The sequence below is a fragment of the Pelodiscus sinensis genome, chromosome 3 (genome assembly GCF_052426305.1).
Source record: "Pelodiscus sinensis isolate ZL-2025 chromosome 3, ASM5242630v1, whole genome shotgun sequence".
Classification (NCBI taxonomy): domain Eukaryota; kingdom Metazoa; phylum Chordata; order Testudines; family Trionychidae; genus Pelodiscus; species Pelodiscus sinensis.
Genome location: NC_143054.1, coordinates 177562006 through 177573882, shown reverse-complemented (window position 1 = coordinate 177573882; position 11877 = coordinate 177562006). Strand labels below are relative to the sequence as shown.

General features: G+C 43.8%; 1 protein-coding gene across 5 annotated transcripts in view; it reads right to left on the bottom strand.

Annotated features, from left to right (window-relative positions):
* Window positions 1-3293: 3293 nt before the first annotated feature.
* ACYP2 (acylphosphatase 2) overlaps window positions 3294-11877 on the bottom strand; it is a 95730-nt gene continuing 87146 nt past the window's right edge. For 3 of the 5 annotated variants that reach the window (XM_075925479.2, XM_006122113.5, XM_089777515.1), the window contains exon 4: window positions 3294-3937. In XM_075925479.2, the coding sequence (XP_075781594.1) occupies window positions 3823-3937 (115 nt within the window). In that variant the 3' untranslated portion in view covers window positions 3294-3822. Of the gene's footprint in view, window positions 3938-9575; window positions 9715-11877 lie in introns of all 5 variants that reach the window. The other 2 variants (XR_012902986.2, XR_001368205.4) reach the window with 1 other exon arrangement.

The following is an 11877-nucleotide window of genomic DNA, read 5'->3' as shown; positions in this document are numbered from 1 at the left end:
CTCTTACTCATAGAATCATAGGACTAGAAGGGACCTCTAGAAGTTTTCTAGAGTAGTCCCCTACATTCAAGGCAGTATTATTTAGACTATCCCTGATAGGTGTTTGTCAATAAGGGCTTCAGTGTAGACGTAGCCTAGAAGTAAAAAGAGAATGCAGGCAGAAGCCCATCAACAGAGTGGAGATATCCTGTTTATTGCACCCAGTGTAGCATGTATAATTACCTACCCTATGGACAGGTAGCATATGTGTGCATTTGATGCAAGGAGGTCCTGACCCTCAGGGACCATGTACAGGCTTTGGAGACCAGATGGCTAAACTGGAAGAACTAAGGGAGGCAGAGAGGCAGACAGATGAGACTCTCTGGGAGACAGTAGAGCAGTCCCACCTCCCGGCAGACAGCCTCTGCGCTGTTGAGGAGGATGACAATCTAAGAAAGGAGAACATCTATCTGGAGTAGAGGGAAGTGATCCCATCTTCCTTCCAGATGATGCTGTGGTATCCTCTCACACTGACGATACCTCTCTGGGGGTGGGGGAGGGACTCTAGTTATTAGGAAGAGACGTGTGTTAGTAATGGGGGATCTGATCATTAGAAATATAGACTGCTGGGTTTGTGATGACCAGGAGAACTGCATGGTGACTTGCCTGCCTGGTGCACGGGTTGTGGATTTCTTGAGACGTCTTGATAGACTTATGTGTAGTGCTGGAGAGAAGCACATGGATCAGATAGAGACATCTCTTAGGGAAGGATCTATTAAGAGACATTCTCTAATGAGGAGAGAATTGAAAATGATAGAATACAGGTAGGATCTGATGAGAAACAGTCAAATGAAAGAAGTCCCCTTGAACCACATCATGTAATGGCAGATAGCTAAAAAGTGTTAAGGTTTTTAAGTGCTTGTATACAAATCCTAGATGTCTAAGTAATAATATGGGTGAATTAGAGTTCCTCATATTAAAGGAGGACACTGATCTAATAGGAATCACAGAAAAGGTATAATGAAAATAATCAATGGGACACAGTCATACCAGGGTACAAAATATATTGGAAGGACAGAACAGGTTATACTGGTGGGAGAGTGGCACTATTTATGAAAAAAAAAGCATAGAATCAAATGAAGTAAAAATCTTTAATGAACCAAATTGTACCATCAAATCTCTATGGACGGTAATTCCATGCTCTAATAATATGTATATAGCAGTAGGGATATATTACTGACCAGCTGACCAGGATGGTGATAGTGACTGTGAAATGCTAGGGGAGATGAGAAAGACTATAAACATAAAAAAAATCAAATAGTGGGGGATTTCAACTATCCGCATTCACTGGGTACATGTAACCTCAGGATGGGATGCAGAGATAAGGTTTCTTGACATCTTATATTATTGCTTCTTGGAGCAGTTGGTTCCGGAACCCACAAAACGATAGGCAATTCTTGATTTAGTCCTACGCGTAGCACAGAATCTGGTCCAGGAGGTGAATATAGCTGGACCACTTGGAAATAGTGAATTATTAAATGTAATGTCCCTATGGTGGGAAAAACACCACAGCACCCAAACACCATAGCATTTAATTTCAGAAAGGGGAATTACACAAAATGAGGAAGTTAGTTAAACAGAAAGTAAAGGTATAGTATCAAAAGTGAAATCCCTGCAAGCTGCATGGAAAATTTTTAGACACCATAATAGAGGTTCAAATATCAATGGCTATTAGCCAGGATGGGTAAGAATGGTGTCCCTAGCCTCTGTTTCTCTGGAAGTGGGAGATAGGGAAAGGATCACGTGAGGATTACTTGTTGTGATTCCTTCCTTTGGAGCATCTGGCATTGGCTACTGTCAGCAGACAGGATACTGGGCTAAATGGACCTTTGGTCTGACCCAATATGGCTGGTCTTATGTTCTTAACTTAAGTGTATACCCCAAATTAAAAAAACACAGTAAGAGAACCAAAAAAGAGTGCCACTGTCGCTTAACCAAGTGAAAGAAGCAATGAGAAATAAAAAGGCATTTTATAAAAAGTGGAAGTTAAATCCTAGTGAGGAAAATAGAAAGGAGCATAAACTCTGGCAAATGAAGTGTAAAAATATAATTAGGAAGGCCAAAAAGGAATTTGAAGAACATCTAGCCAAAAACTCAAAGTAATAGTTTAAGTACATCAGAAGCAGGAAGCCTACTAAACAAACTCCTAGATTGGAGAGGGAGGGGTGAGATGGAGTTTGGACGGGGAAGGGATTTGGGTTCTGGGCACCACCAAAATTTCTGCAACCCTTCCACCCCTGAACACTATAATAAAGCAATCCAACTGAAAATGCAGTGTATCAGTGTAATAGGCCTTGGCATAAGAGTTATAAATCTTTTAGGCCTTGGAAATGTAAGATATATTCATCAGACAGAGGATGTATCAGCTATTGAACTGATATTAAACTTTGGTCTTTGCCATTTACAGTTTGAATTGAACAAGAGCTATTCATGATGACTTCAACAAAGAGTACTTGTGGATAATCACAAAAGCTGTGTGTAGTTTGAACCATAATAATCTATAAATAATTCTTGCAACACTAGAATGAAATCTTCAGAGTCTCACGTACAACAGACCAAGTGAAAATAAATCTGGTTGTCAGCAGACATACAAATGTCTACACACATCTTGTGGAGCACATGACAGATGATCTCAAGTATGCTGTTATGATATTAAAAATTGAATATAATTCTTGAGATGGTGCCATAACAATGCCATCAGGACTCTGTGTATCTCTAGAACATGTGTGAATTAGCCACTGGAGCTGGCAGTGTAGGTTTCCACACAAAGCCTACCAGTATGCCTTACTGCTGATTTGTAGAGACCATATCTAGGATTGAGGAGAGTTCAGCTTCTGTAATGATGTATTTCTTAGTCTCTTTGACTTACATAAAAAAAAAAAAAGAGAGAGAGAGAGAGAGAGAGAGAGAGAGAGAATTAGGCCCCAGTCCTGCAAAGACTTCTCCAAATGCTTAACTTTAAGCATATGAGCATTAACTTGAGCGGGACTATTGGTATGTGTAGGGTTAGGTTTTAAGTGATCATCCCAGTTAATGGTGATTTTTATTATGCAAATGACTGGCCGCTTGCTATGTGACTAAAGCCAACTCATATCGTATAGGCCACCAAAAAGAAATCAGAAATAACTTAGTCAATAGTGATCTTGACTGGGATTGGATAAAAGATCTATGAAAGACTATATATGTCTGTATTTCATATCCTGAGCTATCTAGACACCATTATAGAAAGTGTTAATCAGACTTAACTGAATATGTTTTATAAGGCAAAGTACATTTATTTTAGAATACTTGCTGCAGTATTAACTAATTATTACAAATACAAGAGAACATTATAATTCATAGCACATAAGATATACTACTGAATGTTGCTGTGATCCTGTTTAAAGTATTTATATCACAGTGAAATTTAAGTTATTTTTATTTGTTTGCTTTTTAATAAATATACATCAAATATTTTACTGGAAAAAGACTAAGTTCTGTATGGTCACATCTTACAAATTTCATTGTGCATTAGTATTGGCTGATTTTACAGTTGTATATGTTATTGATTTTTTTATACTTCTCTCAAAATAAATCATATACAAATTGGCATTGTTGGTAAAGACATTTATAATTGTGAAATTTCGAATACAGAACTGACAGGCCTACATTATGTAAGTTAATTATTTTTATACTTTAGTATGAAGCAGATGTCAAAAAAAGTGTTATGCTATTTTATGAAGGCACAGAAATTACTATGCAGCTGAAGCATTATAATTTTGTGCTTAAAGAGTTCTTCCTCCATTAGTATCTAGTGTTAAATCCTGAGAAATCAAGCTTGGAGATCTCCTTCTCATTAGAAAAGGTGGTTCGGTCTATGCGAGAACTGGGACTTCCAACTTTACTCAGCCAGGACTTCCTGAAAAAAACAAATAAATAAAATTAAAAGTGTGTTAGACTAAAATGAATGATGTCTGGGATATTTGTGCTTCTGTCATGTTTTCTACAGAAGGAGCTTTTGAAGGTCAGCTTTTCAATGAGGAAATTAGTCCTAATAAAATGGTTTCCAAATATGTTATCTCCCTCTGCTTTTCTCTTTAAAAGAAAGATAAAACTATTTAAATAGTAAATAAAATGGTCGGTGTTTAAAAATACATTGTAGCACATAATTTACAATTAAGTCTGCATTCTGAACAAAGTTTTGGCTGAAGTAGGCTCCTTAAAGGTACATTATTAAAATGAGTACTCAGTTACACCTATTTAAATTATCTCAGGAGTAGCAGGCTATGTCTAGACTGCAGGCCTCTTTCGAAAGAAGCCTCTTTCGAAAGATCGCGTCTAGACTGCAGGCGGATCTTTCGAAAGAGCAATCCGCTTTTTCGAAAGAGAGCACCCAGCGAGTCTGGATGCTCTCTTTCGAGGAAGCCCTATTTACATTGAAGAACGCCTTCTTTCGAAAGAGGAACTTTCGAAAGAAGGCGTTCTTCCTCGTGAAACGAGGTTTACCGCCATCGAAAGAAAAGCCGCGTTCTTTCGAAATAATTTCGAAAGAACGCGGCTTGAGTATGGACGCAGGGGAAGTTTTTTCGGGAAAAGGCTACTTTTCCCAAAAAAAACCCTGAGTCTGGACACAGCAGCAGTGTTAGTCTGTAAGGGTATATCTACACAGCAAAGTTATTTCGAAATAACTTTCCTAGCGTCTACACAAGCCAACCACTATTTCCAGATTAAATCGAAATAGCAGAGCGCTTATTTCAAATTTGGTAAACCTCATTCCACAAGGAATAACACCAAATTTGAAATAGCTATTGCTAAATAAGTGCTGTGTAGACACTTATTTCAAAATAGGGGGCCTCCAGCCTTCCCAGGGTGCCCTGGTGGCTACTCCAGCCTTACCCAAGAACACTCCTCTCCCTCCCCCCCGGAGCCCTTAAAGGGGAGGACTCTGGCCACAGTGACTGTTCCAGCTCCAAACCTGCCAGCCCAGAGCCAGCAGTCACTGCCGTGACCAAGTGGCCCCAAAACATGAACCAGCAAGCCACTGGCAGCTAGCCCTCCACCGCTCCCCAGGAGCAGTCTGCCAGCTCCCAGGAGCCTGCCAGGCCCCGGAGAAGGTGGGCGCCTTCCTGGTCCAGGGTGGAAATCATGGACCTTATTCAAGTTGGGGGAGGGATGCCCCCAACGTCCATGATCTCCGCACTAGACGGAGGAACGCGGCCGTCTACGGCAGGATAGTTGCCAGCCTGGCCACCAAAGGCCACATGCGAACCCAGGAGCAGGTCTGCATGACAATCAAGTTGGTTCGGCGAGACCCCTAACCCTGAGCCCTGAGCTTCCCCACCCCCTTCTTCCCCTGGCTTCCCCCTTCCAGCTCCCTCCTCCCAGGTTTCCCCCTCCCATCTCCCACCCTCTGTTCTTCCCTCTCCCGCCTCCTTTCCCCAGTCTCACCAGAGTTTCATTCCCTCCCTACCAGTTTTGTTAAATAAAGAGACTTTGTGTTCATGAAAATACGTGTATTTTATTTTTACATCAGGAACGGGGGCTAGGGAGGGGTAAGTGGAAGGATGTGAGGAAGGAATGAGGCACAAGCCCAAGGGAGGCTCTTAGTGCTCCTCAGGGTAGAAGCTCTCCCACAGGGCTTCCTGAATAGTGACAGCCCCCTGATGGACCTCCCGGATGGCAGCCTGCAGAAAGTGCAGCCAGGCTCATAGCAATGCATCCAAGAAGCACCAGGGTGCCCAGGGGCAGCTCTGGCTCCATGCTGCAGAGTGCTGTGGTGTCCCGAGAGAGGGCAACCAGAGCACGCAGAAACAAAATACTTTGCTGTCCCTCATCGAGGTAGACAAGCAAGCAGGGAAACCTGAGAACTGGCTGTCTGGGGGGTCCTTTAAGCACAGACCTCAGATAGCTTCAGGCAGCAACCCCACACAGTAAGTCCTGACCTGGTGCCCTGCTGGAACTGGTTCCGGCCAGCCTTAAATGCAATTCAGAGTCCACTCAGTGTGGACGCACTATTTAGAAATAGCAAAACGCTATTTCAAAATGCATCTTGTGTGTAGACGCGTTATTTTGAAATAAGCTATTTCAAAATAACTATTTAGAAATAAGATATTTCGAAATAACACTGTTGTGTAGACATACCCTAACTTTTTTAAAAGAGCATAAAAAATGAGTGATCTTGTAGCTGCTTGGAGACTAACAAAAACATATAAATAGTATCATGAGCTTTCAGGATTTGCTCCAATCCCACAGACAGAGACAAACACCTACAGGTTCTCTATCAGACACTCTTAAAACTTAAATACCCACATGGGGAAGTGAAAAAACAGATTGACAGGGCCAGACGTGTACTCAGGCATCAGCTTCTTCAAGATAAGCCCAACAAGGAAAATAACAGAACACCGCTAGTCATCACTGACAGCCCCCAATGTAAACCTCTCCAGAGCATCAATGACAATCTACAGTTGTTTTTTATCCTGGAAAACAATCCCTCACTTTCACAGGCCTTGGGAGACAGGCCTGTCCTTGACTACACACAATCCCCTAATCTGAAGCAAATTCTTTCCAGCAACAACACAGTACACCTCAAACATACTCACCCAGGAACCTACCTCTGCAATAAACCCCATTGCTACCTCTGTGCACACATCTATACAAATGACATCATCACAGGACCTAACCACATAAGCCACCACATCAGAGGTTTATACAACTGCACATCCTCTACTGTGATATATGTCAGCAACTGCCAGCAATGCCTCTGCCATGTATATTGGCCAAATCGGGAGGTCTCTCTGACAAATATTTGATATGGTAACACACAGAAACCTGTCGGGGAACATTTTAACCTGACGAGACACTCACTAGTGGATCTAAAAATGGCCATTCTCTTGCAGAATAATTTCAGGAAGCAACTAAAGAGAGAAACTGCAGAACTGGCCTTCATATGCAAATTTGACACATTTCAGCGAAGGACTGTACACAGACATCTCTTGGACTTTGCTGTCCTCTTGGACAGGCCAATATATTCAACACACAAAGGACATCAAACGCTAAGTATTAGACACTCACTGCCCACTCTATTAGCCTCATTTAGCATGGACACTTTAATTGAAGTTTTTTTTCTCTCCTCCCTCTCTCTCCTCTTTTTTTGCTTTATATTTGAGCCTCTTTGCCTCTTGCTCCATATTTGTCATCTGAAGAAGTGGGTTGTGCCCACAAAAGCTCATGATACTATCTATATTTTTGTTAGTTTCTAATGTGCTACAGAACCACTTGTGTTTTAATCTCTTTTAATTATGTCACTCATTATAATGGGATGCGTTTACAAAGTAGAGTACTCATTGCAAGCAGCTAGGCACTATATACAATTTAAAAAAAGTAGCAAGGAAAAGCTTATACCCTGGAATGTTTGAAGGTGTCAGAGAACCCTTAAATCAAACAGCATACAAAGTACATTAACAGAATGTTAATGAGTTGCAAAGTCAAGGACTAAAAAGTTAGGAAATGCCAGAATTTAGGTTCTCTATGCAACATTAATTCTGCCCTTGCATGCATGTGCATTATGAAGAGTCTTTAATTACATAAACACATTGTTTTTCCTTCACATGACATTGAAATTAAATAGAACTACTCCTGGAGTACGGTACTATTCAGTGTGAATAAGAGTGGCAGAATCTGGCCTTTAGTTACTACTTTGTTCCATATATGACTTAACAAACCTTTCCTGTTTTCTGTTTTTACAATACACTGTACAAATTAAGGATGTATGTGAGTAGTCGACCAGTCCACTAACTGATAAACCTAGACTTATCGGTTAATCCAGTTGACTACTTGCTTCCCCCCGCCTGCTTGCTGCCTCTGTATCAGAGGCAGCAAGGGGAGAAACAAGAGCCAGTGCTGGGGGGAGACTGCTTAAAAGCCGATTCCCCCCAGCACCGTCTCCGTGGTGCCAACTGCCCCCCAATGCTGTTGCCTCTGAGGCAGGGAGGCCGCTGCAAAGCAGCCCTTGTCCGCGGTAGCCTGGGCTGGCTATAGACAGAGGCTGCTCTGGCAGCAGACCCTGTCCGCTGGGACACCCGCAGAGAGGGGCTATTGCTGCAAAGCAGCCTCAGTCTGCAGCTGTTCACGCTGACCATGGACAGAGTCTGTTCCACTTGGACAGGGAGCCCAGCTCGGTCCCGGCTCACACTCGGTCCAGAATCTACCCCTGCTGTGACTCTAGAGTTAAACTGTACTAAACCCAGTCACCAGGCAGCCTGGCTCTTACTACATTTGTATCTATTTCAAATGTAGTCACCTGGGTAACACCCATTAGCCAAGATGCTTTCAGTGTAAATAACTAGTCTGAGACGGTCTATTCAGGGTAATGTGCCATAAGGGAAAACAATAGGAGAAGCTTATTCCTTATGTTGTGAGCCTTTCTAAGAGTGCTCCAAAAAGAAATAACTGCTATAACTTGACAAGATCATGTGATCAGGCCACATGAGTCTGGACTCCATTTTGTTTTTCAGTGTTTCTCCACAAACTGAGTTTAGGACAAAGGATTCCCACAATATGTTAAAGCTATATAAAGCAGGGAGTGACAACATCTGTTGCTCTTCACTCCCCACCCAGGAAGACTCTTTGAAACACCAAGGCTGTGTCTACACTGGCACCCTTTTCCGTAAAAGGGATGCTAATGAGACACTTCGGAATTGCAAATTCTGCGGGGGATTTAAATATCCCCCGTGGCATTTGCATGAACATGGCTGCCGCTTTTTTCCGGCTTGGGGTTTTGCCGGAGAAAAGCGCCAGACTAGACGGGATCTTGCGGAAAATAAGCCCTTTTCCGGAAGATCCATTATTCCTACTTGGGTGAATTCTATGAGCTCATGCTGTACAGTGCCTGTGTAGCGCAAAATGGTATAATTTTGGATTTATATTCGGGGGGGGGGGGGAGAAGGGAAGGCGCATGCCTGGGGAGCTAGTGGATAGCTTGGCTTTAGCCACTCTATTAAGTGGCTGATGAGAACCTGCATATAACTTCTGCTGTGTGTGTCCCTGCCTGTGTTAAAGCTGGTGGAAGTGTAGGATCAGGGTTGTGCCTGCAGCTTCTCACAGCAGCACACTGTGAGGGGGTCAAATAGCTCAGCATAGGGTTGCCAGGTGTCCAGTATTCACCCGGACAGTCCGGTATTTTCACCTCCTGCCCGGTAAAAAAATTCAGAGAATACTGGACACCAGAGATGTCAGCAACAACTGCTGCTACACAAGTGTCCACATCTTTCAAGCATCCTCCAGCACTCCTCTATGATGCTGTCCTAGTAGCTGACAGTTGCCATCTCCTCAAATGATCCATCTGGATAAGTTAATTCTGAGCTAATTATAAGCTGGCGTTGGAGATGCCAGAGGATGTTGTGAAGGCCAAGACTGTAACGGGGTTCAAACAAGAACTAGACAGATTCATCAAGGAATGGTCTATGTATGGCTATTAGCCAGGATGGGAAAGGATGGTGTCCCTAGCCTCTGTCAGAAGCTTGGGATGGGTGACAGAGAAGGGATCACTTAATGATTACCTGTTCTGTTCATTCCCTCTGGGGCACCTGCCATTGACTGTTGTCGGAAGACAGGATCTTGGGCTAGAAGATGGATCTCTGCTCTGGATCAGTATGGCTGTTCTTATGATGAACAATGAAGGTGCAAAGTTTGCAAACACTACACAGTTTTTCAAGATAGAGAAGAGAGTTAAACTTTAGACATCTGTCCCTGGCATGTGGTTGATGCACTAAGACAGGATCTAAGTTCCCCGTAAGCTACAGGGCCAGGCAGCCACACAGCTACCTAGTAAGCACCACGCAGGTGCTCAAGGCACCTGCCCAAGGTGGGGAGATGAGCTGCTCCCCCTCTCCCCACACACAGCCTAGCCCAGGCCTGGCCTCTAGCCTATGGTGGCTGGGGGAGAGATGGCCAGAACCTGGCATCCCTCCCCCGGCCCGAATATAACTGCAGTCTGGGAGGCTTGGCCCTGAAGTCCTCCTTTCATGGCCATAGCAACCCAAGCCCAAAAACACCCCTGCTAAGGCCTGGGAGGCCCTTCTCCAGCTCAAGCCAAACCCCAGCTAGAACCTGTTGGGGTCAGGGTAGGGGCACCTATCCTGCAACCCCAGTGCAGGAACTGCCACAGCTGGGAGTTTTGCCTTTCCCTCCCAGCCCAGGTGCTCCCACAAGGGGAGAGAGCTGGGGGAGTCTCACAGTAGCACTGGAGTACCCTCCTTCACCCCAAACTTTTCAATCCAGCTCCAGCCTAAAGCCTGCACCCTAGCCAGAGCCCATCACACCTTACACCTCTGCACCCTGTCCCAGTCCTGAGCCCATCATCCCTTCCCCCACCCAGAGCCTACACCCCCACCCAGAGCCCTCAAATCCCTACATCCCAACCTTCTGATCCAGCCCTGAGCCCCTCAACCCCACCCCCACCCTAGAGCCTGCCCCACTGCTTCTTAAAATCCTGTCCAGACTCTGTCTGGGATGCTCAGTTCATGCTCCTACTCTCAAACCCTCTTCCCCAGGCCTGAGACCCCACCACAACCAGTGTTCTCTGAAAGCTGGGCACTTGTGCAGCCGCTCTGGAGAGATTTATATGCTGCCTAGCTCATTAGCAGAACCACAGCTAGGTTTTTGTTTCTATTGCTAGTGTGCATTTGCACAGGCCTCAGTGCACATACAAATTATTCTGCACAGGGATAGAAAAGGTTAAAAGGAATATAGCCCCCAACACATGAAATTTGATGTGTGCACCCATGTGAAGGGGATATGCAACATCACCTCCATATTGGGGAACATAATATTCATTCTGTTTGGGGGGTAGGAAAAATTACAAGGAACACTGGCCATAATTTGCAATGATATAATGGAATTGATCTATGTTGTTAGTGTGTGTTTAGAATTCAGTTTGAACTAGAATGCTGATCCAAAAGGAAATTTCTCCAAGTAACGGGTTATGTAGCCTTTTATTGCTAGGTCTCCAGTTCAAGTCCAGACTAGATCAGTAGGGACTGATGGTAGCCTTTGTGAAAGGAGTTGGTGGGGTCCACATAACAAAAAAAGAACAAGACTAGCAAACACGGAGGAAGACAGAATGGAGGTTGAACTTCCCTCTGATGCTTTTATATGATCCCTCCACAAATGGGTTGAAGCATGCTGATGGAGTGGCAAGAATTGTGATATGGGGGACTGTGCCTGCAAGGGCTGAGCATCCCAGACACAGAGTCTGGGCAGGATTGCGTGAAGCTCTTAGTGTCAAGCATAGCCAATTGGAACCAGATATAGAATAAAGCAAAGCTTTTGGAAGCACTTTAAACATTGAGTGATCAATGAACACCATCGGGGGGAGGACTGGAAAGAAGGGGCGGGGAGGTGGGGGGAGATGCTGCACTTAGGCATGTGGTATATTTCCTCCAGGGATCCAGGGCTTCTCCAAGGCTAGCAGTCTAGAATCTTTCAGAAATCCCATGGTCACTTACAATTAAATAGAAAATGAATCTATCAAGTGTGGGAGAGGTTGTGGGCAGGTCAAATTCCAAATATATACATAGTGCATTTGTCCCATGATAAAACATGCACAGAGGCATTTCCATACCTTGACTGATTTTGATAGCATTTGATCATTTACTATTTAAAACAGCCCAGTTCTTTTTAATTCTGAGGTTGTAGGGAGGATCCTAGGCCACTGAAGCACTAATTTAAAAGTCTGTGAAATGAAATGGAGTCATGTTTTGAAGGTGGCCTAAGCACAAAGAGTTGGGGACTCTAGGCTTTAGAAAGTGCTGCCTAGGAATATGTGATTTCCTCTGTCCACGTTAACTAAGTGATGTTTGC